This window comes from Pteropus medius, unplaced genomic scaffold, assembly GCF_902729225.1.
Source record: "Pteropus medius unplaced genomic scaffold, Ma_sr-lr_union100, whole genome shotgun sequence".
NCBI classification, from domain to species: domain Eukaryota; kingdom Metazoa; phylum Chordata; class Mammalia; order Chiroptera; family Pteropodidae; genus Pteropus; species Pteropus medius.
In genome coordinates this window covers 11,028,296-11,050,209 of record NW_024347788.1, presented here as the reverse complement: position 1 = coordinate 11,050,209, position 21,914 = coordinate 11,028,296, and the positions used below count along the sequence as shown (strand labels likewise).

Here is a 21,914-nt window from a genome sequence, read left to right as displayed (position 1 = left end):
GAATGTATAAACTATTAGTTATTGGCCATTATTTCTTTAAATAGTTTTTCCTTCCCATGTTCTCTCTCTGTCTCTCTCGTGCTCTAATTAGCTGCATAACAGGGACTGGCAAAGTTTTTCTGTAAAGGGACAAATAGTAAATATTTTAGGCTTTGTGGGCCCTGTAGTCTTTATTTAACTAAACTCTTGTGTGAAGGGAGCCCTAGAGAATAAGCAAACGACTGGGTGTGGCTCTGCTGCAATAAAGCTTTATTCTAAAATCTGGCTGTGGGCCAGCCCCTCCTGTGTAACGCAGCCTTCAAAATTTTCCCACTTTTCTCTGATGCCCTGGTTTGTATTGTTTTTCAGTCTCTCTTTTTTTTTCCCTTATCTCATTGATCTTTTTTTCAAGTTCATTGACTCCATCAACTCTGTTCTGTCATTAAGTTCATTTAGTAAATTCGTTTCAGGCAGTTTTCATTTATAACATGTTTAACTGTATGTCTGTGTGTATTGTTTTTCAGTTGAGATTTCCTGTCTTGGCTTTTGGCATCTTTATTTACAATTGTATTTTCCATTTCTTCGTGGAGTATAGTTACAGTAATTCATTTAATCTCCACGTCTGATAATTTCATATTGGCGTTGGCATCTGTTGTTTTTTTCTCAAGAATGTGTCACATTTTCCTGGTTCTTCATAGGACAGATAACTTAAGGCTCTATTTTGGACATTGTAAATGTTTACATAGACTGGGTTTTTTATATTTGCCCCGAAGAGTATTGATGGTTTCGTTTCAGCAGTTAGCCGGTTTAGCTTTAAGATGTAGTGTCATGTAATCCTGTGCTGGGCGTCCGCATAGATGCTTCAGCTCCTTCAGCCCCAGCCGCAGGGTGCGTCAGGCCTAGGCCGGGGACTGAAGCTTCTCTGCTCAACCTGAGGCTCCTCTTCCCTGTCCTTTTCATTTCCGGCACCCTCGCCTCGTTCTCTGGGGCCCTGGGCTGCTCCCTCTAGTTCCCTTGGTCTTTCTTCCCTTGGGCTTTGAGCTGCCCATCCCCGCCCCTCCCACGGAGATGTCACTGGTTTGCCTCAGGGTGCAGACCCAGGAAATGAGGGAAAACCACAGGTATTTCCTTTCCTTTAAAAATTCACCTATTCGTTTTCCATCTTCCAAAGGTAGTGGAGGTTTTTGTTTGTTTTTCGGATTATCAGAGTGTATGGCTTAAAGCTTTACAGTGTACTTTTCTGGTGGAGGTTTGGTTTGTTAGGACTGAACACAGCTGGAACCTAGTGTGTCTTGAAGCATCTGGTGCCAGTCTGATGCTTTCCCTCTTATAAATTATTTGGTTTTTCTGCTTGTGGACGCAAAGATTTTTTTTTTTTTCTTTTCAAAGTCTGATGGCTTTATTTTAATGTCTCAAATTCAGTTGATCATTTCAGGTCTAGGTTGGCCTTTTAAGAGATTCAGGTCTATATTTCTGTAGAATTTTCTTGGATTATAGTTTGAAGCGTTCGTTTCGGTGCCTTCAGGCATCCGTATGTTGGGCCTCCTCTACTTGACTTTTTTTTCAGCAGTTTTGACTAACTCTTTTGACTTCTTCATCTCATTTTTGTTTTTTTTTCCCGTTTTTCTTCAGTATTCCTTACTAAATTCTCATTTGACTCTGCATTTTTTGACATGTTATAAGGTAGTCTTCATCTCTGACGTGATTTTGTCTTTCCCGAGTTTCATCAGCTTTTATTTTCGTGTCTTCCTGTTTTTTGTTGTTATTGTTGTGGTTCTCATGTTTTTATGTTTATGGTTCAAGAAGTGCGTCACCCATACGGATGGATCCAGGGATGGGCCGATGGATGTTTCCCAGACGTTTCTTAGACGGGGTTCGCTTCAGGTGTGAGGGTTGTGTTGCGTTCATCTTCAGCTTTGTGCCTGTTTTTTTTTTTTTTTTTTTGGTGGGAAGAGGGGATGTTCTTCAGCTGAGATGGTTTGAGTTGCGTTTTCTTCATTTTAGATAGTTTTTTATGGACATATTCTGCTTTGTTCCGTTCCCACTCAGTTTATAGGGAGGGACCCTAGTTTCGGGGCGTCCCCTTACGTCAGTTTTTCTCCCCCGCATGGTCCTTTCGTGGTGACCTTGCCGGAGGAGGAGGAGGGGAGGCGTCGGCCTTGTTTCCGTAGGATCCTTGAGGGTTTTCCTCTTAGTTCCTTCTTTTGCTTCCCTGCTGTTTGCTCCGGGGGTTGCCGCTCTCCTTTCTACTTGGTCCCCCTTCCCATTCAGAGCTTCGTGGAGCCCGCCGCCTCCGGGGCTGCGCACGCTCCAGCCCCCAGCCCCGTCCTCGCGGGGGCGCTGCGAGCCACGCCTGCAGTTTGGCCTTTAGCGCTGGACTCTTCTCTGAGAGCTCGTTCACCGGCTTCGGAGCGCTCCGGGCCGAGTCCTCCACCGTCCACCGTCCACCGTCCACCGTCCACCGTCCACCGTCCGTGGAGTCTTAAGCCTTCTCTTCCCGCCTCCACAGACGCGCAGCTGTGCTGGGATCGGGATTGTTTTCCTCCTCGTAGGCTGTCTGAGGTTGGCGCTGGTGTGTGTCTTCGGTTGGTGAAAGCGTGGGTCACTGTGTCCTTGAGTATTCGTTCCTTCACAAGCGCATGCGAGGGGAGATTCAAAATCACGCAGCCACCTTCTTCCCTGTCCCTCATCTCCTCGTGCAGCCCGCCAAGCCGGCCCGCGGTGTCACCGCAGCTACATCTCCCCTGGGTCTCCGTCGCCGCCGTCCCTGCCTGGTGCAGACAGCTGTCAGCTCCCCTCGTCCCTGCAGTGGCCTCCTGCTGTCTGCCTTCTGTTTCGTTTCTCGAATGTTAGTCAGTGCATCCCTTAAATCAGGTTCCTCGTCTTACAGAGAGAAAGTGGTTCACAATTAAGTGGTCTCGAGTCGGGAATGGCGAACTATGGCCCGCAGACCAAGTCCAGCCCGTCACCCTGTGGCTTTTTGCGTGGCCTGTGAGCTGGCAGTGGTTTTTACAGTTTTAAAAGATTGGGAAGAAATGAGAAGAATATTTCACGACACACAGAAAGTGGTGTAAAATCCAATCTCCATGTCCATGAGTTTTACTGGAACAGCCACGCACGTCGATGTGTGTGGTCACTACTGCTTGTGCGCCGCACCTGCAGGAATGAGTAATATGACAGAGACCATGTGTCCCACAGACGAAGAGTGCACCCTCCGGCCCTTTGCAGGAAAGTTAGCGGCCCCTGGCTTAGAGCTGCCTGATTCATCTGTCCCATTCACGCCTCGGCTGCACCGCTCCCCACCTGTGTCCCCGCCTGTGTCACCCAGCCGTCCTGGTCTCAGCCGGCTGTTTCTCTGCGTGTGCCGCCTAGAGCTTTCCTGGCCTTCCCGTTTCACACACCCGGCTCCCTCACGTGGGTCCCCTTCCCTGTCCCCCGATCTGGAGTAGAGCCCGCTTTGTTACTGTCTCAGCTCCTTGCTTCCTTTTCATGCTGTGCAGACTTAGTTTCTTCGCCCGTTCTGTCTCTGCCTGTCTGTCTGCGGAATCATGGGTTTTGGTCTTTCCGTGACAGTGTAAACTCTAAATGCAGCCACCGTGTTTGTCTTGTTTTATGGTTGTGTTTCCACTTACTATCTGAACACATTCCTGGCTCGTAGTAGGTGCTGGGTAAATGGCGGTCCTGACTATGGATGTACAGAGGAGGCTTTACTTAGCATTGGTTTAGAGATTCCAGAAGATTTCTCAGAGGAAGTGACTTGACCTACACGTAAAAGACCGTGCAGGACTGTGGAAGGGGAAGGGTACAGAAAAACCGACATCTATTGGAAGTTCGAAGTTAATGGAGCTGCTTGGACAGAAATATAAGATGACGGGCATTCCCGTACTCACGCGAGGCCTGTTACTCTGCCGAGTCCTGCCTCCTTGCTCTCTCTGGCTGGCCTGCCCCCTCATTCCCTTTCCTCCTTACCCCCTTTCTGTGTCTGCCCCGTTAGCCCTCGTTTCTCTGGGGCTCATGGAAGCTCCAGAATATGTGTAAATTTACCCAAAGGCAATTTCTTAAGGTCCCTTTAAAGTGAACTTAATTGCATGTTTAATACAGATGTTTTTTTAAAATTAATGTTTGTTGTAATGTGATCAGATTTTAATTATAACAATTACTTAGTTTCAGATTTTCTTTGCTATCTTGAAAACATGCACCTTCTTTGGAATTAAATGTATTTGTACTTAAACATGTTTCTCTTTTTATTAAAATGAAAAATCCTCTCCTCATTAATCTTATTTTCCCTCCCCTCAGTTGGAGGAAATGTGCCATTGAGAATCGGGTACTTTTTCTAAACATACAAGAAATGCACACATATGCATTTGCATTTATATATGTACCAATATGAATAGGTTTTGTTTTCTTATGGAATGCATACCTTTTTAGTCAACAGTACATTGGAAAACATCTTCCACGTTTGCACATAGACCTTTTGTAATAGATAACCTATAATTTATGTAACTGACCTAACGAGTATGGCGTTTTTCATTTTTTTTTTTTTTTCTCATGAGATGTAGTCTGAAATCGAGCCTTTGTGTGCATTATTTTCTTTCACATATAAGGCTTTGCGTCGGTTTAAATTCCAAAAGTGGACCTTGGCGTTTGGAGGGCTTACGTGTTTCAGTTTACGGTAGATGCTGTCAGATTATCTTCTGGGAAGAGTGCTAATTTTTATTCTTCCCTGGCAGCGTAAAAGAACACCTGTTTCCCCCAGTTGTTAGTCATACCGTGAATTACCAGGCTTTTTTTATCTTTCCTACTTTGTAGGTAAAAAAAAAGTTGATTTCGTTTCCTTGAGTTTTAGTGAGCTTGAACTTTCTTAAACAGAACTTAGAGGTAATAGGTAAACTGACGTTTATTTTGTGTGATGTGTCTATTCTTTTGTTAACTGCCTATCCAGGCCATTGCTCAGGTTTTCCACTGAAAACAAACAGTACATACGAAAGGTCACTAGGTGTCACTAGAATCCCATTTTGTTGGGTTATTTCAGTTTTCTTTTTAAAGAGCAGACAGCTGTATAACAGCAACTGCCTTTTTCTTTTGGACGCGGGACATTTTTATTCTGCAGGAGAAAGAAGTAAAGGTGAAGAGAGTAAAGGTCCGCTTGACTGTCACCTGTAAGTTCTGTCATGGTCGTAAAGGCACATTTTTTAGACAACCGTAAACTAACAGATGGAAGCACAGGTCACAGGTGCCTGTTTTCGCCCGTTGGAGCGCGTCGCTGCCTGGGGCCCCGTCACCCTCAGCCGCGCTTCCTGCGAACTGGCATGCCTCACGCAAGCCCCACAGCCGTCCCACGGGGCCGGTGTCGACACCGTCCCACCAGCAGCCCGCGGTCCGCCCAGTCTCACGAGCTGTCCCGTAGCAGACGCCCCACTCTGTGGAGACACGTCCCGGTCTTCCTCCCCCTGGAGCCCTCCTCCGTCCGTCTGTGGCCTTCGCGCCCTGGCTCCCGTGGGAGATCACAGACAGTGATGCGTGCCGTCCCCCGGCTTGGGGTGGTCTGCTGTCGCCTCGTGGAATTTTCTGAGATCTGTGCCTTTACAGGGACGTCCTGTAAGTGCTGCTAGGTTCTTAGTGTCCCCTCTCTATGTGACGGTGCTCCCCTGGTCACGGAGCTGCGGGACACCAGGGCTCCCCACTGGAAAGCGAACACCCCCACCCCCCATCCCCAGCCCAGGTAATGTAGCTCAAGGGGAGGCACCTTCACACCACTTAAACAGCTGTCCCTTGTCATGTATGCGTGCGACTCCCGCCTTTACTCATCGCTTACAGCCTGTTACTATTGCTGTGCCTTTTAATGCCCACGCGGCCCTGGATTGGCCGGATTGGGGGAAGCCCGCTCAGGTTGGCTTCTGTGGTGGCTTCACGCTCCCCGTCCTCTGAGCACTTATCTCTGTGGCACAGCAGTGTCACGCAGGCTCGCCTGTCCTCTCTTCCCAGCCCTGGGTTCAGCCAGCTCTCCACGGAGCTCTGCTCCTTTTGTGGAAAGCAGCATGTTGAACCTGAAATCCGGTGCTAGGCCTGCTCGTCGCCCTCTTGTGGACAGTTTGTGACGTGCGCGTATCTCCATTTATTTCTGTGACCATCCAGATATAGTGAATCCCAGAGACCCCGATACCTGCGGTTCCCGCCCAAACTCAGGGGGCTCATCCTGGCCCTCGCCCCCTCCGTGTTTGCGACCCCCGCCTCAGGTGTGTTACAGGGCGGCTACTCAGGTAGGTAGGTGACCTCCCCATGGATGTGCCCTGCCCTGCGCAGACCCCTCCTCACGGCCTCCTCTCCACACCGTCACACGGGCACTGTCCTCGCCCCCTCCCTGCCTGGGCGCACATGCACGCCGTGTGGACGCCGCCTTGGGCTCTGGGAAGCCCACCAGTGCATAAGCGTCCCTACCTGCCTCGGAAGGTATGGTTGTTTTCCATAAAAGCTGTTATTTGTGTTAATATGTATAGAGTTTATTATTGTTACTTTTAACCCATTTCCCATTTGCCTTGAGAATACTTGGGGCACTGGTGGCTGCAGCGTTTACCCCGAGATAATGCGCAGATTTCAGTCCTAATCTCATCCCCAACATTTGCTACAAAATATCTCACTTCGCATCTCTCTAGCCTAGTCTTTGGAAACAAATGACATCATTCTGTTTATAGCATTTCGTTTTTAGTAGTGATTTTCCATTTACAAAGTATAATTCTCAATTGCCGAACGTGTCAAATCCTAGATAACAGCATTCCTACACGGGATGTTAAATTAATGCTCTAAACACGAGAAGGGTTAAGTACATGAACAGACATGAACTTTAAAAACTGTTCAGTTTAATTTGTTACAATAGTCAGAGTTATAACAAAACAGCTTTGAGATCCTCAGAATTTTTTAAGAGCGAAGGGATTTGAGCCCAGACAGTGAGGCCCCTGCTCCACAGTCGCTCTGTCCCCGTGGTGACCCCACCCACGACCTCGTGCTGGGGGCCTCGCCGTGCCATGCGAGTCAGCGTCACCCAGGGAGCCCTCCGCGATGTCGCCTTCTGTTTCTTCGCTGAAGGGACTCCCCCATTGGAGGGTCACCTCTCACTGCTAGCTTTGAAGAGGCCGTGGGTGAAGGTGACAGAGATCAAAGAGGGCTTCTTAGGTAAGACACGGAATGGACCTGGTGTCACGGAACGGCCGAGACCCGAAGAGCCCTTTTCAAAGGTGCCTTCCCTGCCGGCTTGGATAAAGCGAAGCTGGTGAGCTCTGCTCAAAGTGAAAATTGGTAAAGAAGCTTTTGCAAAGAGAGGCATTCTTGAGAAACATTTCTCTCCGTGTTCTCATCATCTTTCCTGTCCCTCACCTCTTTCACAGACCTGGTGTCCTACCCACCCCTGAACCACAGGCTTTTTACAGGCCTGGGTGACAAACCAGCTTTATAAAAATGTAATTATATAAAGTCACATGTGCCCATTTTCAGTGTACAGTTCACTGAGTTTTGACTAATGTGCAAATCGTGTCACCACCACAATCAAAATATAGAGCGTCTTCATCACTCCAGAATGTGCCCCGGAGTCCCTGTGCAGGCAGCTCCCGCCTCTGCCCCACGAGGCAGCCGCTCGCCTGTCTCCGGATTAGCTTTGCCTGTCCTGGGATCGCGCGTCCACAGAGTCTTCTGGGTGCTCTTCGTGCCTGGCTTCTCGTTTTCGGCGTGATGTTTTCCAGGTTGAGCCATGCTGACACACACACACACGTGAGTGCGTGTTAGAGCTGAGTAACGCGCCGCTGTGTGGCTGTACCGAGTCCGTTTACCCAGTCCCCTGTTGGCGCACGTTTGGGTGACGCTCAGACGGGATTATTATGAGTAAGGTTGCTGTGCGCAGTCATGTTCGCGCCCCTGTGTGTTTCCGTTTCTCCAGGGCTGTCACCCCAGTTGCCCCCCAGGTGGACGCGTGCACCTGCGTTCCTGCCAGGCCCGAGGCTGCCGTTAGCTGCGCGTCTTCGCCATGCCGCAGCCTGTCAGTCTCCCTCACGTTGGCCGTGCTCGTCAGCTTGGGTGGTATCTCACAGGTTTATTTTTTGGTAGCAGCTTTTTTAGATATAATTCAGGCTCCGTGCAGTTCACCCCTGTAAAGCGCACAGTCCGGTGGTGACTACATGACGCCAGAGCTGTGTAGCCATCACCACAGGCGATTTAAATGTTCTCACGACCTCGGGCCAGAGCCCCATACGCTTCGCATCGCCCTCCGTGCCTGCTGTCCAACGTCTAAGGCCGCTGCTGCTTGGCCTTCTGTCCCTAGGTTTGCTGGTCCTGGACATGTCACGGAGGCGGAGTCATGCGACGTGCGCGGGGCCGTTGTAGCTGGCGCCTTCTCTGAACCTGACGCTTCCACGGCCTGGGTGTGTTGTAATGCGTGTCAGAATTCCCTCTCTTTTTCTCATGGAACAGTATTCCATCGCACAGGTATCATTTAAACCATTGCCAAATTTAAGATCACAAGATTAACTCCTGTATTTTAATCTAATTTTACAGTTGAGCTCTGTGGTCCGTTTTGAGTGAGTTTTTGTATGGTGTGAGGTTGGAGTTTAATTTCACTTTTTTTTTGGTGTGTGGAAACCAGTTGTCTCAGCGCCGTTATTCGTCTCCAGTGACTTTGTCAATAAAACGCCACACATGCTCGATCCCGTCGGGATTCATCTGTCTCTCCCCGCGGCTGGTGCGGAGCCTCAGATAATGTGCTCAGTGACTCCTCGTGTATTGTCTTTGGTGTAAATCTTTTTCCCATTTTAAAAAATTGGGTTTTGTCTTATTGAGTTTCAGGCAATTTTCGTATGTTGTGCATACCAATTTAGGGGGGTCAGATGTATGTCTTATAAATATTTTCTCTGAGTCTGGGACTTGTCTTTGATTATTTTACGTTTTACGAAGCGTACACGTTTTTGATTTTCACTTTTCATTTTCTTCTTTTATGCTTTGTGTTTTTGATATCCTATCTGAATATCTTTAAAATCGTGATTTTTCTTTCATTTCTTGTAGGGGTTTATGGTTTCAGCTTTTATGTTTAGTTCTGTGTTTTAATTTGAGCAATTTTGTGTGCATGTGTATGGTCTACGAGTGGAGGTCGAAGCATTTGTCTTCCTATAATAATGACATTTTCCTGTTCAGAAAACGTTTTTTGAGTGCTTGCTCTGCCAGGCGTGGTACCTGGACAGGCGTATCACCTGCCTTTACGGGACTTAGTTTTTAAGGAAGGAACCAGGTTTTAAAAGGGAACAGGGAGGGAGCTACAGTGCCTCTCGGAGTCGTGACATCTGAGCTGAGGAGGGAAAGGCGGGCAGGAGCCCGTCGTTCAGAGAACCGGGAGACGAGCGAGCGTTGTCCTGGACGGGAGAATGCCGTGCGTCTGAGGACCCTGAGTGTCAGTGGCTGAGACCTGGTGAGCGGGAGGGAGCCTCGAGCCAGGCAGGGACGTGCTCCCGCGGGACCGCGGTGTGGGGGTCTGCGCTTCACGGGGATCTCTCTGTATCCTCGGCATCACGCCTGCGTGTGGGGCTGCCTCCTGACGAACTCACCGGGAGGAGTCACCGCGCCAGGTGTAAACAGGTCCCAACGCACTTGCTGTCATTTCAGCTTCCGAACTTCGCTTTCTATCATGGTTTATGGAGCCATCGAGTCAGGATTCTTAGTTTCCTGTTACTACAAAGAGAGAGGCACACACACTTTAGATTCCCCGTATGAGAGGTCACACGGTGCAGCAGTCCCCCGCATCCGTGGGGAGACAGTCCGAGGTCCGCGGAGGGCAGCGAACCCCGTGTGCACTGTGGTTCCCCTGTACACATAGCGAGGGGGTTTCCTTTGTGAGCTGGGCGCAGTGAGACCAGCATCCGGACCAGTCATAAACAGCAGTCCTAACAGTGCTGCGACGGAGGTGGTGGGGACGCGGCCGCTCGTCTCGGGGTCCCTGCCAAGTCCTCGTGTGTTCTCGTGCGTCCTGACACAGCGCGTGTCGTGCCCTGGAGCGTGGCTCCGTGTGTCCCTCGCACGTTCGTTGTCCCCCAGAGCGCTCACGTGCAGCGCAGCTGTCACTTCTGCAGCTCAAGGTGCGATCGCGAAACCAGCACAGACACTTTCGTGCTCACGGCTTCGCAGGGAGAAGATTCGTTCTTGCTCTGCCTGAGCCGCCTCGGCGTGTGGTTATGTTTCTTACGAAGTCGAGAACTTGGGCCTTTTCACTTACAGAGCGCGCTTTCGGCTTCTCTGTGGCGTGCCCGAGTGGCCAGCATCACTGCCCTTGCGCTTTGGGGCTGCTCTCGAGTCCACTAAGGAGGACATGGGCTCAAGGCCTGCGACTCTGCGGCAGTTGTGGTCAGTGCTATGGCTCTGGGTGACATGGGCATGGAGACGCTGGACAAAGGGACTGGCCCCGTGATAACTGCGACCCGGGGCGGCGGCTGCGCATTCACCTTTCTCTGCCTGGCTTCCGCCACTTAGCGTGACGCCCTCGGCCCCATCCCTGCGCTCGCAGACGGCAGCGTTTCGGGTTTTTATGGCCGAATGATACTCCACTGCGTATGTATGCCAAAACGTCTTTGTCTGTGTAGTCGCGGACGGATACTCGGGGGGTCTCCGCGCCCCGGCCCTGTGACAGTGCCGCATCACGTCTGGGTGGAGGAGGCGGTCGCAGTCCCATCTCTGCGGTCAGTGCGGGACAGCCCACGCCCTTTCCCTGTGACGCTGCGGCGTGCTCGGGCAGATGAGAATGGAAAGCAGATGGTGTCTTCCCGTTACGATACTGTGGCTCCGACCGCACGGTCCCTCCGAGGGTCTCGGGCCCCGCCTGGGATCCTTTTCCCTGCCTGGCCATGAGCCTGCTGTCGGGCAGGTGTGTGACCGTCCAGCTTCTTCTAAAACGGCAAGTCCTGTGCCACCCCGTGTACGCCGTGCCGTGCCCGCCGTTGCTCACAGCTCCTTTCTGCTCCGCTTCTGCTTTAGAGCGCTCTGTGTGAGTTTGACGTATCTGCCCCATTCTGTTTTTACTGTATTTTAGTTAGATTTTCAGCTATCGTTTTCATACTGGGTGTTGAGCGGTGACAGTCTTATGAAAAACAGATGTGGTTAGCGGCTGTATTTCAGAAAGACATGAGTGAGATTCTGGGAACGTGGGAGGGTGGTAGGGCTTCGATCTCCGTTGGGGAAGGATGAGTACGATGTTTTAACATTACTATTTCAGCAATACGCGTGAATGAATTAGAAGAGAGACTAGAGAGAAGGAGATCGCTTAGAAACTCATCGTCGTCGTTTAGATTTGAGCGACTGAATGCTTAGCAGTGGGTCCTGGTCCGGGGGTCTCCGAGACGAGAGGGTAGTGACGGGAGTGGTGACAGGCTGGTCATGGAGGGAGGAGGCACCGCGGGGGTTAGCTGGGGTGCAGACCTGGCTCTCTGGGGCAATGCTGGCATCTTGGTAGAAACATACAAAAAGGAGAACCTAGTTTTGGAGGAAAGATAAGCTTTCTGGCCTCAATTTCCTTAGGACACTTCTAGCTGTAAATTACTCATTTTATATATAGCTGGTTTACCCTTAAGTTATGTGTTTAATGGTATGTGCACTTATACCTTTATGAGTACCATTCTGAAGTGTGCTACAAATCTAAAATTGTTGCAGAGAAGTGTACTTCTTTTGCCTCTCACTTCTACTCTGAAAAAAAAACACCATATAGACAAGATTTTGGAATGTTGAATTTATGTTGACTTTGGTATTTGGTATCGTGCATACTTATTTTGAAAGACATGTCTGTTAAAATGGCCTGTGCATGGATTTCTTAAATTGCTAATGGACAAATGGGCAGATTAATGCTTTGTGAATGTGACAGAAACAGATGCTCATCGGATCCTCTTAACGCAGGTGCAGGACGGCTGGAGTGCACGTCGACGAGGCCCTGTTTCCTGCAGCTAACACTCCTGCACGCTTGCCATACCTGAGCAAGAAAAAGGTACGTGCCACTGCAGCGTATTCAGTGGCGGGTGTGAAGTCATTCATTCTTTTTTTCATTCCTAGGAACTAAAACTTAGCAATATAGTTAACAGTTGTCTTTAGTATTGCTATTGATGGTATTGTTCTTTTCACACAGCATTTTTTGCTTAGAGATTATTTTAACCCTATGAATGCTTCGATGTAATTTGCAAGACATGAAAGAGGCTATAGTTGGCCAAGAGAAAACTAAAAGTTGCCGAGACTAGCAGACGTTCAGGTGCACTTGTAATTACTGCCGAATGCACTTTGTCGGTCTGCGGGAAAGTGCCTGTGTTCGCTTCAGCTGCAAAGTCTTGAAATCTGCAGCACAGACATCCAAGTGTGGAAAGGCACTTATTACAAAAAATCTGCAGTGCATAAAAGGACACTGCTTTGATTCGAGTAGTCGAATTCACATTTGGGCTACAGCATTTTTAGGTTTTTATTCAGAGACTTAATTGTGGTTTCATTATCGGAGAGTAAAGTAGTTTACTGTGAAACGTCCAAGTCACACTTTCACATGAGACTCCTCGTTAGAAGACTCAGAGACTCTCTCCAGGGCCATTAGATGCCGGAACTATAGCTCCCTGTGGGTGTCGCCAGGTTTTCTGCCACCGGAAATCAGCTACCTGACGACATTTGGTCTCAGACAAGCCGGTGCTGTGGCGGCTGAACCCCGTCCAGATGGTCTCCACTTCTGGGTGACGTCGAGCGCTCAGCAGTCTGTTTACTCTCCTCTGACATGCTAAGCAGTAGCTGTGTTTGTCATTTTAAAAATAAAGTGTTTCTTTTAAAAACATCAAAAATATAAGCATATGTATTTTCATTGTAAGACATTTAGCAAACACATTGTAAAATATGAAGCAAACATGTCTCAATTTCCCTCGTCACAAAATAAGCAGTTTTCAGTTTAACTTGGTTCCTTACGGATCGCATGATCAGTGCATGTGTGTCATGCTTTGGGCGTTCTAAGTCCCCAGCTCCACGGACCTGCGGCCGTAAAGCAGTACCGTTGGTTTAATCAGCACACTGTGTGCGGTGCAGGCGTGCGGGCGGTTCCCTGTCTCCCGGAACTAACCCTCCCATCGTGCAGTGTAATTCCCTCATTCTTCACGTTTATTCCTATCGTCCCCTAACAGTCTGCGCTCTGTGATTGCTCGGGTCTTTGTTTTGAGACCCGTGCCTGACACACAAGGTTTTATAAACTCATGGGATGAGCGGCTCACTGAAGGAGCCAGATACTAACCCGAGAGCTACCTGGTATAAGCGTTGATTCCCTTAAGATGGGGGCAGAGGTGTTTGGGCTGCTGCCCAGGTAGACACACGTGGGCTGACAGCGTCAGCCCGAATCCCGAGAGAGGCCTCGACACAGACATCTCTCTAGGCTCTGGGAGCGCGCTCAGGTGTGCAGGTGGGTGAAGGCGGTGTGACACTCTGTTTCTGTGTTTGTGGGGTGGCGGCGCCAAGCAGTGCTGCAGCAGAAGAGAGTGGGGGCGCTGTGAGCGGAAGGCGCCTTGGGACGAGTCGCGTTCCCCTGATGGTCAGAGGAGGAAGGTCACCCGGCTTTCTTGAGGGCATTAGCCTGGGGCTTCGTGTTTGACGTTTCCTCACTTTGTGTGTATAGCTAAAGTTTTTGGTTTTTACTGGCTGAATGCAGTTACTGTGACTTAAAGACAGTAAGGCAAGATTAAATAATAATGTGGTTTTTTTTTTTTGGTAGTTATAAAGTAATTGCTTTTGTGTTTTATTACCATGTCATGATTTTCATGGGTGGGGCAGATAATGTGAGAGTAGTAAAAATGAGAAAAGAGAGACTAATTTTATTTAAGAACTTCCATGGAAATTAAGAATGCTGGGATACGGAACATGCCCAGAAAACACACCTACTTGTACTGTTGACCCTTTATTCAGTCTGAAAATTCTGTCCATATTTTTTACAATTGCGTAAAAAGAAATAAACATTATCAATTCACATAGTGCAAAAAATACCTTTTAAGGTGGTTTTATTATTAATGTTATAGAAGATAGCTGAAGTGTACCCAGCAGGTTAGTACCCATCTTGCACAATCGCAATACCGCATTATGTTTGTTCTTTTTTTGCACAGCATAAGTGTATGCAGCCCAAAGATTTTATTCCTAAAACACCAGAAAATGATAAGAGACTTCAAAAGAAATTTGAGAAAATGGCTAACGAGCTACAGAGGCAGAAAACAACTCTCGGTAAGCAAAGAGTTAATAGCATGATCCTTTGCATTGTGTTCATGCATCTGGTTTGGTTTGCCTGATGATCAGTGGCGTCCAGGGCGACGTAGCTGAGAGGGCCGCAGTGGTTCTGGCCTAGGGCTTTACCTTCTCACTGGTCACGTGGTCCTCGGTGAGCATGGTACTTCTGCGTCTGCTTCCTCGTCTTTAAATGGGGCGCGGACGCCTGCCACTTTGGGTTTGGGAGAGATCGAGTGGGTAATGTACGTGTTGTGCTTGGCACAGGCCTGGCACGGGGCCATCGCTTAGCCAGTGTTGGCCAGCAGCTGTGGTGGCGAGGTGTTGATGGTGGAGGTGGCGGTGGTGCTGATGCCGATAGTACGTTGCCGGTAGCAGGTGGCGATGTTGGAAGGGAAGAGAACTGGGGGGCTGGGGGGGGTCCTTAAGAGGGATCACGTTGTTGAAGTAGGAAAGCATTTTTTGAGCTTAAAATCGGATTTTTGTTTATTTTCAGATGATGACAGACCTGCTCTCTTATTTGATTCCGATGGTTCACTGATGTACAGTCCCACAATTAAAATGTACAGCGGCCATCACAACGCAATGGAAAAGAGACTGCAGGAGATGAAGCAGAAAAGGGAAAATCTCTCCCCTACCTGTAAGCGCTTGCACTTCATGAGATGAACATTCTGCAAGTGATCCGTGGGAAGGTTCCTTTTCCTCTTACGTAGATGTTTTAGTTTATCTGTCCTGATTCTAAGAGTTTTTAACCTGTTTCAGGGTAGACTTTGCTACTATTTTCTTTCAGAAACTTAAGCTGCATTAGTATCTTTAAGCACTTATTGCGTGCATAGTGTTCCCCACGTTGAGCTAAGACCATTCACTGTAGTTACTTTGTAATTTTTAATACCTTTGGGATTTTTAAATTAAAAATTAAATTGATCAGGCCCCCTCTTTTGAAAGAATTTGCTTTAGCTGACGTACCTAATGCATCAGTTCTTCTATTTTCAAAATTTTTAATTTACATAATACTTTTTCTTGAATTATCTACCCAGTGTGTGGTTCATGGTGACAGTCCATCTTGGTTTCTCTGCCCCTAGATGATCCACATTTTAAGTTAATGTGTTTTTCCAGATGTTTCCAGTGCATCAGATACCTATGCGTACCTGAAAAAGATACAGGCATCTGCATCTTTCTGTGTAGAGGTGTAATTTTTTACTACCTAAATTGGATCATGGCATACCTATTCAAATATTTTTCTTTAAAGTGTCTTGGAGGGTTTTTTTTCAGGTCAGTAGATGTGGACCTAAGCCTTTTTTATTTTCCTTTTCCTTTTTTTTTTTAAGATGCCACAAAGTAGTCTGTAGTTCTGATGTGGAATCCATCTGTTGGTGCATATTTTTCTAATTTTCCTTTATTAGAAATAATGCTGCAATTTTCACTCTTTAAACTACATGGTATGGTTTTTCTTGTTTTTTTATTTAACCGTTTTCTATCTGTGGACTTAGAGCTTCCCCCCCCATTTTACCGTAATACACTAGTGGACGTGCTTCTACATAAATCTTTATGTTCCTGTGTATTTCATGTATTTCAATAATATTAATTTGTAGAGGCAGAATTTTTAATTTTTGATAGCTACTGTCAGATTGCCCTTCAAAAAGCGTTTGTGCCGTTTTACCCTTTGCTGGTCGTTTATGAAAGTGCCGGTTTCTCCACGCCTGGAAAACCGGACTGCGTTAGTCTCGACGTCTTTTCGGTCTGGGATGAAAGACGGCATTCTTTGTGTCGTTTGCTTCTGAGGTTGCTTGTGAGTTTGCTCGTGAGCTTGAGCACCTTCCCGCGTTCTTGACCAGGACTGGCCCTGACGGTGGCATTCAGGCCTGGGCTTCATGTGTTACCTCTGCCTGTTCCGAGTCTGTGTCCAAATCCATCTTATATTTTTTCCTTTGAGATTTATAAGAGCTTTTGGTGCTTTTTTCACACTGGTCACTCGTTACATGTTGCGCACATTTCCCCCAGCTCACCAGCGTGCAGCCCAGGGCGCTTATGTAGCAGGTACTCAGTGAGCATACTGTTGAACATTGTACACAGAATCTGCTGTTTGGCACTTAACGTGCAGCGCCTTCTGCGAAACACAAGTGTTACACTTAGTGTAGACAGATCTGTGCATCTTTCCTCCGGCACTCGGAATTCCTGTGATGCTTGCTCAGAACTCCTCCGCCACAGGGTTTCAAAACTGTTCTGCGTTTTCGTCTAGTACTTTTACGGTTTGTTTTTTTAAGGTTAGATTTTATCTATCTCGAATTCATATTTGTGTGTGATACGCCGTGGCATCTCTATCAGTTAAGGTTAGTTTGGCTATGTAGAACATAAACACAGAACCAGTGGCTTAAATCAGACACAGTGCCTTTCTCCATCAGGACGGGTCAGAGGTGGGCAGCAGGATGGCTGGCCCGTGGCGTCGTCCACACTGTCGGCCCCACCTCTCTGCTCTGCCCACCTTGGTGCTTGGCCTCAGTGTGGAAATGAGCCAGCTGCCTGGGAGCAGCCCGACCCAGGGTCGGTCCAGGTCGCTGCCAAGGGCCACTGGTCAGGGCTCAGTCCCCTGGCTGTTCCCAGTCATGAGCCAGATGCAACGTGAGCTCAGAGCTCGTGGCCACAGAGCTCCAAGGGCGAAAACGACGTTGGTGGGCCAGGAAGCGTAATGCAGCCGGCCGTGTTTGCGTTTGTCCATCTCGTTTGGTTCGTGTGATGAGCACAGGCGTCCACAATGACGTGGCTGAGGGGGACTGCCGAAGTTCCAGCCAAGGAAGAAGGGAGCAGAGTACAAGTGGCTACAGGAGGCGGCAGGCGAGACCAGACGGCCCTCTTGGGGCGCGTCGCCCTAGTAACGCGAGGGTTCCGGTAGGAGGCACCCCAGTAGCAGAGCTCCAGAGGAATATCGTTCCCAGGCTTCAGTATGGAGTTATGGATGTGCCTGCGTTTGCCTGCGACTTCATTGCTTTGCAGTGTTAATTCCGCCACTTAACTGCATCCAGCACAGTTTAAAATTCAACAGCAGAAAATTTTATATTCTGTCTTGTTTTCCTCATTTTGGTTTATTCTTATTTTCTAATTCTTGACTTAAGTTTTCTCAGGAAAACATCTTTTTGATTCTCTTTGAAAAACATTTTTGGATACGAGACAACTCTTGTTTCTGGTCTGTTGTGTGCACAGCCTTTGAAGATGACGCTTTGGACCTTTTTTGTGAAACCTCTGACCCCCTGTGAAAACTGGCTTTCTCGACGTCGGCACTGGTGACATTTCGTGCTGGGAAGTTCGTTGCTGGCGCGCTGTCCTGCGACTGGCAGATGTTTTGCAGCATCTCTGGCCTCTACGCACTAGATGCCAGACAGCAACATAGCTCACATCCCCACCCCAGTCCCTGACACGTGATGTTGGGCAGTGTCTGCTGGGACCCCAGATCGCCCCTGGTTGAGGCCACTGCTCTGCTTACAGAGTGACTCTGGTGGCATTGTCTTTGGGGAAAAGCCTTGACTATCAACTAACAGACAGTGTTTGTTTACCTTTGTTGAGCTTCTGCTGGTTCCATGCAAGATGGCTTTTCACAATCCTTTCTAACTTTAATTATCCTGTGATTGACTCCTTTTTTATATCCTGATTTATGTAGCTAATTTTTTGCAAATCTCATTTGTAATAGGTTTCAGTAAGAGCTTTTGTGCTTACTGTTTGGTGGCAGGTCTGGAATATGAAGCATAAGGCGCGCGTGTACACGTGTATGATATATAAGAGTAAAGGGAGTGGGCTTTCCATTGGCTTAATCTAAAACGTATCAGTGTAGCATCTGATGAAATGTTTTGTTTTCAGCTTCCCAAATGATTGAAAAGTCTTACGATGACCCAGTTAACTCTTCCTGCGAAGCATCTTTGAACATTTCACATGATACTTTACATTCAGGTAAAATTAATTTTTGTGCTGTATTTAAGTGTTGAGAATATTATGATTTCTTCTTTGGAATTTTGACAAAGAGAAGACCAGTTAGTTAAAAACTAGCATTAATGATTTCACCCTGAAATTAGGTATTGAATAAAAAAAAAGGTATTATAATAAAATTAAGACATGAGAAATTATACGAGTTAAACCTCCTTTTTGGTTCCTGTGATTTTTCTCCGAGGCATTTGCTTTCTTGGCACAGAGTCAGTTGTGATTGTTTTTTTTAATTCTCGTGATCTAAGCGAACTAGCCCGCGTGGTTTACCCCGCAGTACAGAGCAGGAGCGCTAAGGAAGATCTGCCTCACGGCCTGCGTAACGAACGGGGCCCGTGCCATACTCAGATGTCATCGACAAAACGGGAGTAGCTCTTCTTTACTAATAACAGTGCTTAAAAGGCATTGCCTCATTCAGTAGTCAACTGAAAACTACTTTTAAAATTGAAACCGTTTTTAAAAGTTTATTCTTCATTAATATTTTCCAGATGAGTCTCTTGCTGGCGGCCGGCATTTATCCTTTGATGACCTTTGTGGGGACTCGGGATGTGGGAGTCAGGAGAGGGGACTGGGAGGATTTGCCGCCGCAGTCACCAGTGATGCACGTGGTTCCTGGCCTGTGCCTAGAGCCAGTGGCGCCTGCCCGTGGCCCTCTCCTGGGCACCTCTGTCCCCTGCCTGCGCCGGAGTCTGTGAGTGACCCTTCAAAGGGAGAGGTACATGGGCAGCGAGGTCCTGTGAGTGGCGCCGTCACCACCGTCCCTTCTGGCCAGAAGCTGTCGCGGGGAGTGTCTGAGGAGACGTCCGATGAGAAGAAGGACAGCTCGTGTCCTGTGTTCCCTGCAGCCAGAGGCCACCGTGTGGGACAGTCACGGCCCAGGAGCTCCTCAGCGAAGAGGAAAAGAGCGCCAGAGCTCTTAGACCCACCTGGGCAGGAGAGACCGGACAAGAGGAAGAGCAGCAGGCGCCCCGCGCGGGAGCTGTGGCTGCGGGCGTCGGGGGGCATCACGGCCGCACCCGCCTTGCACACGCCTGGCGGCGGGGCGTCCTCCTACGAGTCCTCGTATGACGACTATTTTTCGCCCGATAACCTGGAGGAGAGGGGCGCAGAGACCCGTCCGGGTCGCCCGCCGTCCCCGGGCCCTGCTCCGCCCGGCCGCAGAGCCCATCTCTCTAAGAGAAGGAGAGCAGGCGTCTTGGCGATGTGCGACCTGTCCTGCATTGGCGGAGACCCTAGGGCAGGTGACGTGACCAATTGGACCGCCAAGGCCAACTCTGCTTTTCAGAGATGGAGAGGTGACGTGGCGGGCTCGGCCGCAGGGCACGTGGCACCTGCAGAGGCCCCCGGGTGTCAGGATGCAGAAGGCGTGGGCCCTGCCGGGCGCAGCTCCCCTCCCGGGGCCACCGAGCCGGCGTGGAGAGCCCGCGGAGCCCCAGGGGGCCGGGCTGACGAGCCACCCGCAGGAGGGAGCCGTGGAGACACGGAGGAGCCGGTCAGCCTGGAGGCCGTGCAGAGGGATGATGCCGCTTGGAGCGTGTCGAGCCCCTCTGCAGGTGAATGTCGCAGTGATCATAAGCTAAGTTGCGTAGGTGGCTGTCCTGTGTCGCACTCCATAGGAGGCGGGGGCACTCAGAGCGCCGTGACAGTCTGAGTCTCTGAGTCCCCTGCAGGGGTCTGCTGCAGCGACGTGCACTAGCGCAGGCGTCTCTTACGTTCATCGCTTTTCCATAATTAAAACTTTTTTTTTCCCCTTTTTAAAATTTTAAAGATCGTGTGCCTAATACTCAATGATAAATTCTTTAGGGACACCTGGCTTATTACCACCCAGAGGAATTTATAGCCTCATTGGTCAGATCTGCGTTTCTCCAAGAAAGTTTCTGTACTTTCTTCAGGCGAAAAGAAAACATGACAGGCAGCGTGAACGATCTGCCGGCCGAACGCGTCCGTGTGTCAGGGCAGCTTCTCACAGCGCGACTGCTGTGCCAGCAGGACTTCTAAAAACTGCAGTTCCTAACAGTGAGGCTGTGGGTTTCACGAGGGAGATTAAGGTGATGTAAGCCATTGAATTTTTAAAGAAAAGGGAAAGTATGAAAGACTAAACGTGGAAATATGTTATCAATATTTATTTTGAAGAAACTGTGAGTAGTGTTAGCTTTAAAGAAATAGTTAACATTTTTCCGTAGGTAAGTAGTTCATTATAACTGGCCTTGTTCGATTTATTTATTTTGCTTTAAGTATATTATTTAAATAGAATTTTTCCAATCCGTAATTAAATTGTAGTCATTATTAATGAATTATGTAATTATAAAAGAAGCAAAACTAGAAAATGTTTTGCACTTTCCGATTTTAAGCACAAATAGGTTTCAGCGATCAAAGTACAGAAATCTTGAACTTTGACTATCTTTATCTAAATGGGTAAAGATTGGGCTAACTTTCAATAAGATCAAGTTTATTCTTCATTATTTCTCTACTCTTTGAGTGGTTTTAACTGCCCTTTTCCGGAAGAAAAGTTATGGGGGTTAAAATTAATCATAGATTTATTACTTACCTTTTCCTTAGATATAAATGCCCCCAAACCATTTAACAAAAAGAATGAATTTTGTATGTTTTAACCTAATTTTTGTATCTTAGCTTTCTGAAAATACATAAAGTTTGACAGGAAACTTCATTTTATATTCCATTCTGTTAGTTCGTGTTTTCACAATATTTTAACGTGACAATCCTAAAGTTCATTTGAAACAGTAGACGTGTAGATGTTTTGGTAGTTAAGAATTTCCTGTTCTCAAAGCTTAAAATCTCCCTTTTTATCTTGTGTACTTTTAACATTTAATGATGCGCGAATATGAAATAAGTTGAAAAACGCTGGTTTCAGACCGTGCGGTGCACGCTGTGAACCAGCGGTGTCAAGAAAGCGTGCAGTTGTCCTTGGAGCAGGTGTGCGGCCCGTCCAGGACTCTCCCAGTGCCCACGTCCCCTGAGGGGGAGGGACCAGCGCCGAGCCTTGTAGGAGCTTCAGGGCGGACGGGCCCTGGTATAACCGAATTTGACTCCAGTGGAAACATCAGGGCATCTTCCGGGGTCACCTTTGACGTCTTTCCACAGAGACAGAAGAGCATTGCATTTTAGGACAGCGGAGATAGTCACCGTCTGCTCTCTGTTGAGCCCCTTTGTTTTGTGATGATAAAATCGAGCCCCCTGCTGCTTTCACTGTCCCTTGTCAGCCCACCTCCCCCTGGGGATCCCCACACCGAGGCACGTGGCCTGCCGCGACGGTAGACGTTCTGTAAATGCTGGGATGCGGGGCAGTGAACACTGGACGTCAGGCTGTGCCTCTCCAGACCTTTTGTGTTGAAATAAAAAAAAGTCTTTTTCTCAATGTCTGTTTCCAGTTCGCTTTTACTTGGTGCCTGTCAGTGTCTACGATAGCGACGTGCAGGAACCTGCACGAACGGGGTGCAGAGAGATCCGGTCACAGACATCAACGGAACAGAGGCAAAGGGGGGTTCCACTGTTTTAAAATAATTTCGAAATCATATTAACCGATAATTTTTTCTTTTTAAACTTTTATTCTCCATAAAGAATACACAAATATGTGCTTATGTAACAAAAATTGCTAAAAAGCAAAATTTTACCGCCCCACTCTGCTCACTTACCTCCTTTCCTTATTTTGTTAGTTCATTTCACTACCACCTGTTGTGCCCGGGCTCTCTCCTGGTTTCAGGGAG

At 48.2% G+C, this 21,914-nt stretch overlaps 1 protein-coding gene across 29 annotated transcripts in view; it reads left to right on the top strand.

Annotated features, from left to right (window-relative positions):
• MCPH1 (microcephalin 1) overlaps nt 1-21,914 on the top strand; it is a 195,763-nt gene that overhangs the window by 8,190 nt on the left and 165,659 nt on the right. For 28 of the 29 annotated variants that reach the window (XM_039877268.1, XM_039877289.1, XM_039877275.1 and 25 more), the window contains exons 4-8: nt 11,893-11,980; nt 14,106-14,220; nt 14,717-14,860; nt 18,070-18,159; nt 18,678-19,742. In XM_039877268.1, the coding sequence (XP_039733202.1) occupies nt 11,893-11,980; nt 14,106-14,220; nt 14,717-14,860; nt 18,070-18,159; nt 18,678-19,742 (1,502 nt within the window). Of the gene's footprint in view, nt 1-11,892; nt 11,981-14,105; nt 14,221-14,716; nt 14,861-18,069; nt 18,160-18,677; nt 19,743-20,081; nt 21,566-21,914 lie in introns of those variants that run through there. The other variant, XM_039877292.1, reaches the window with a different exon arrangement.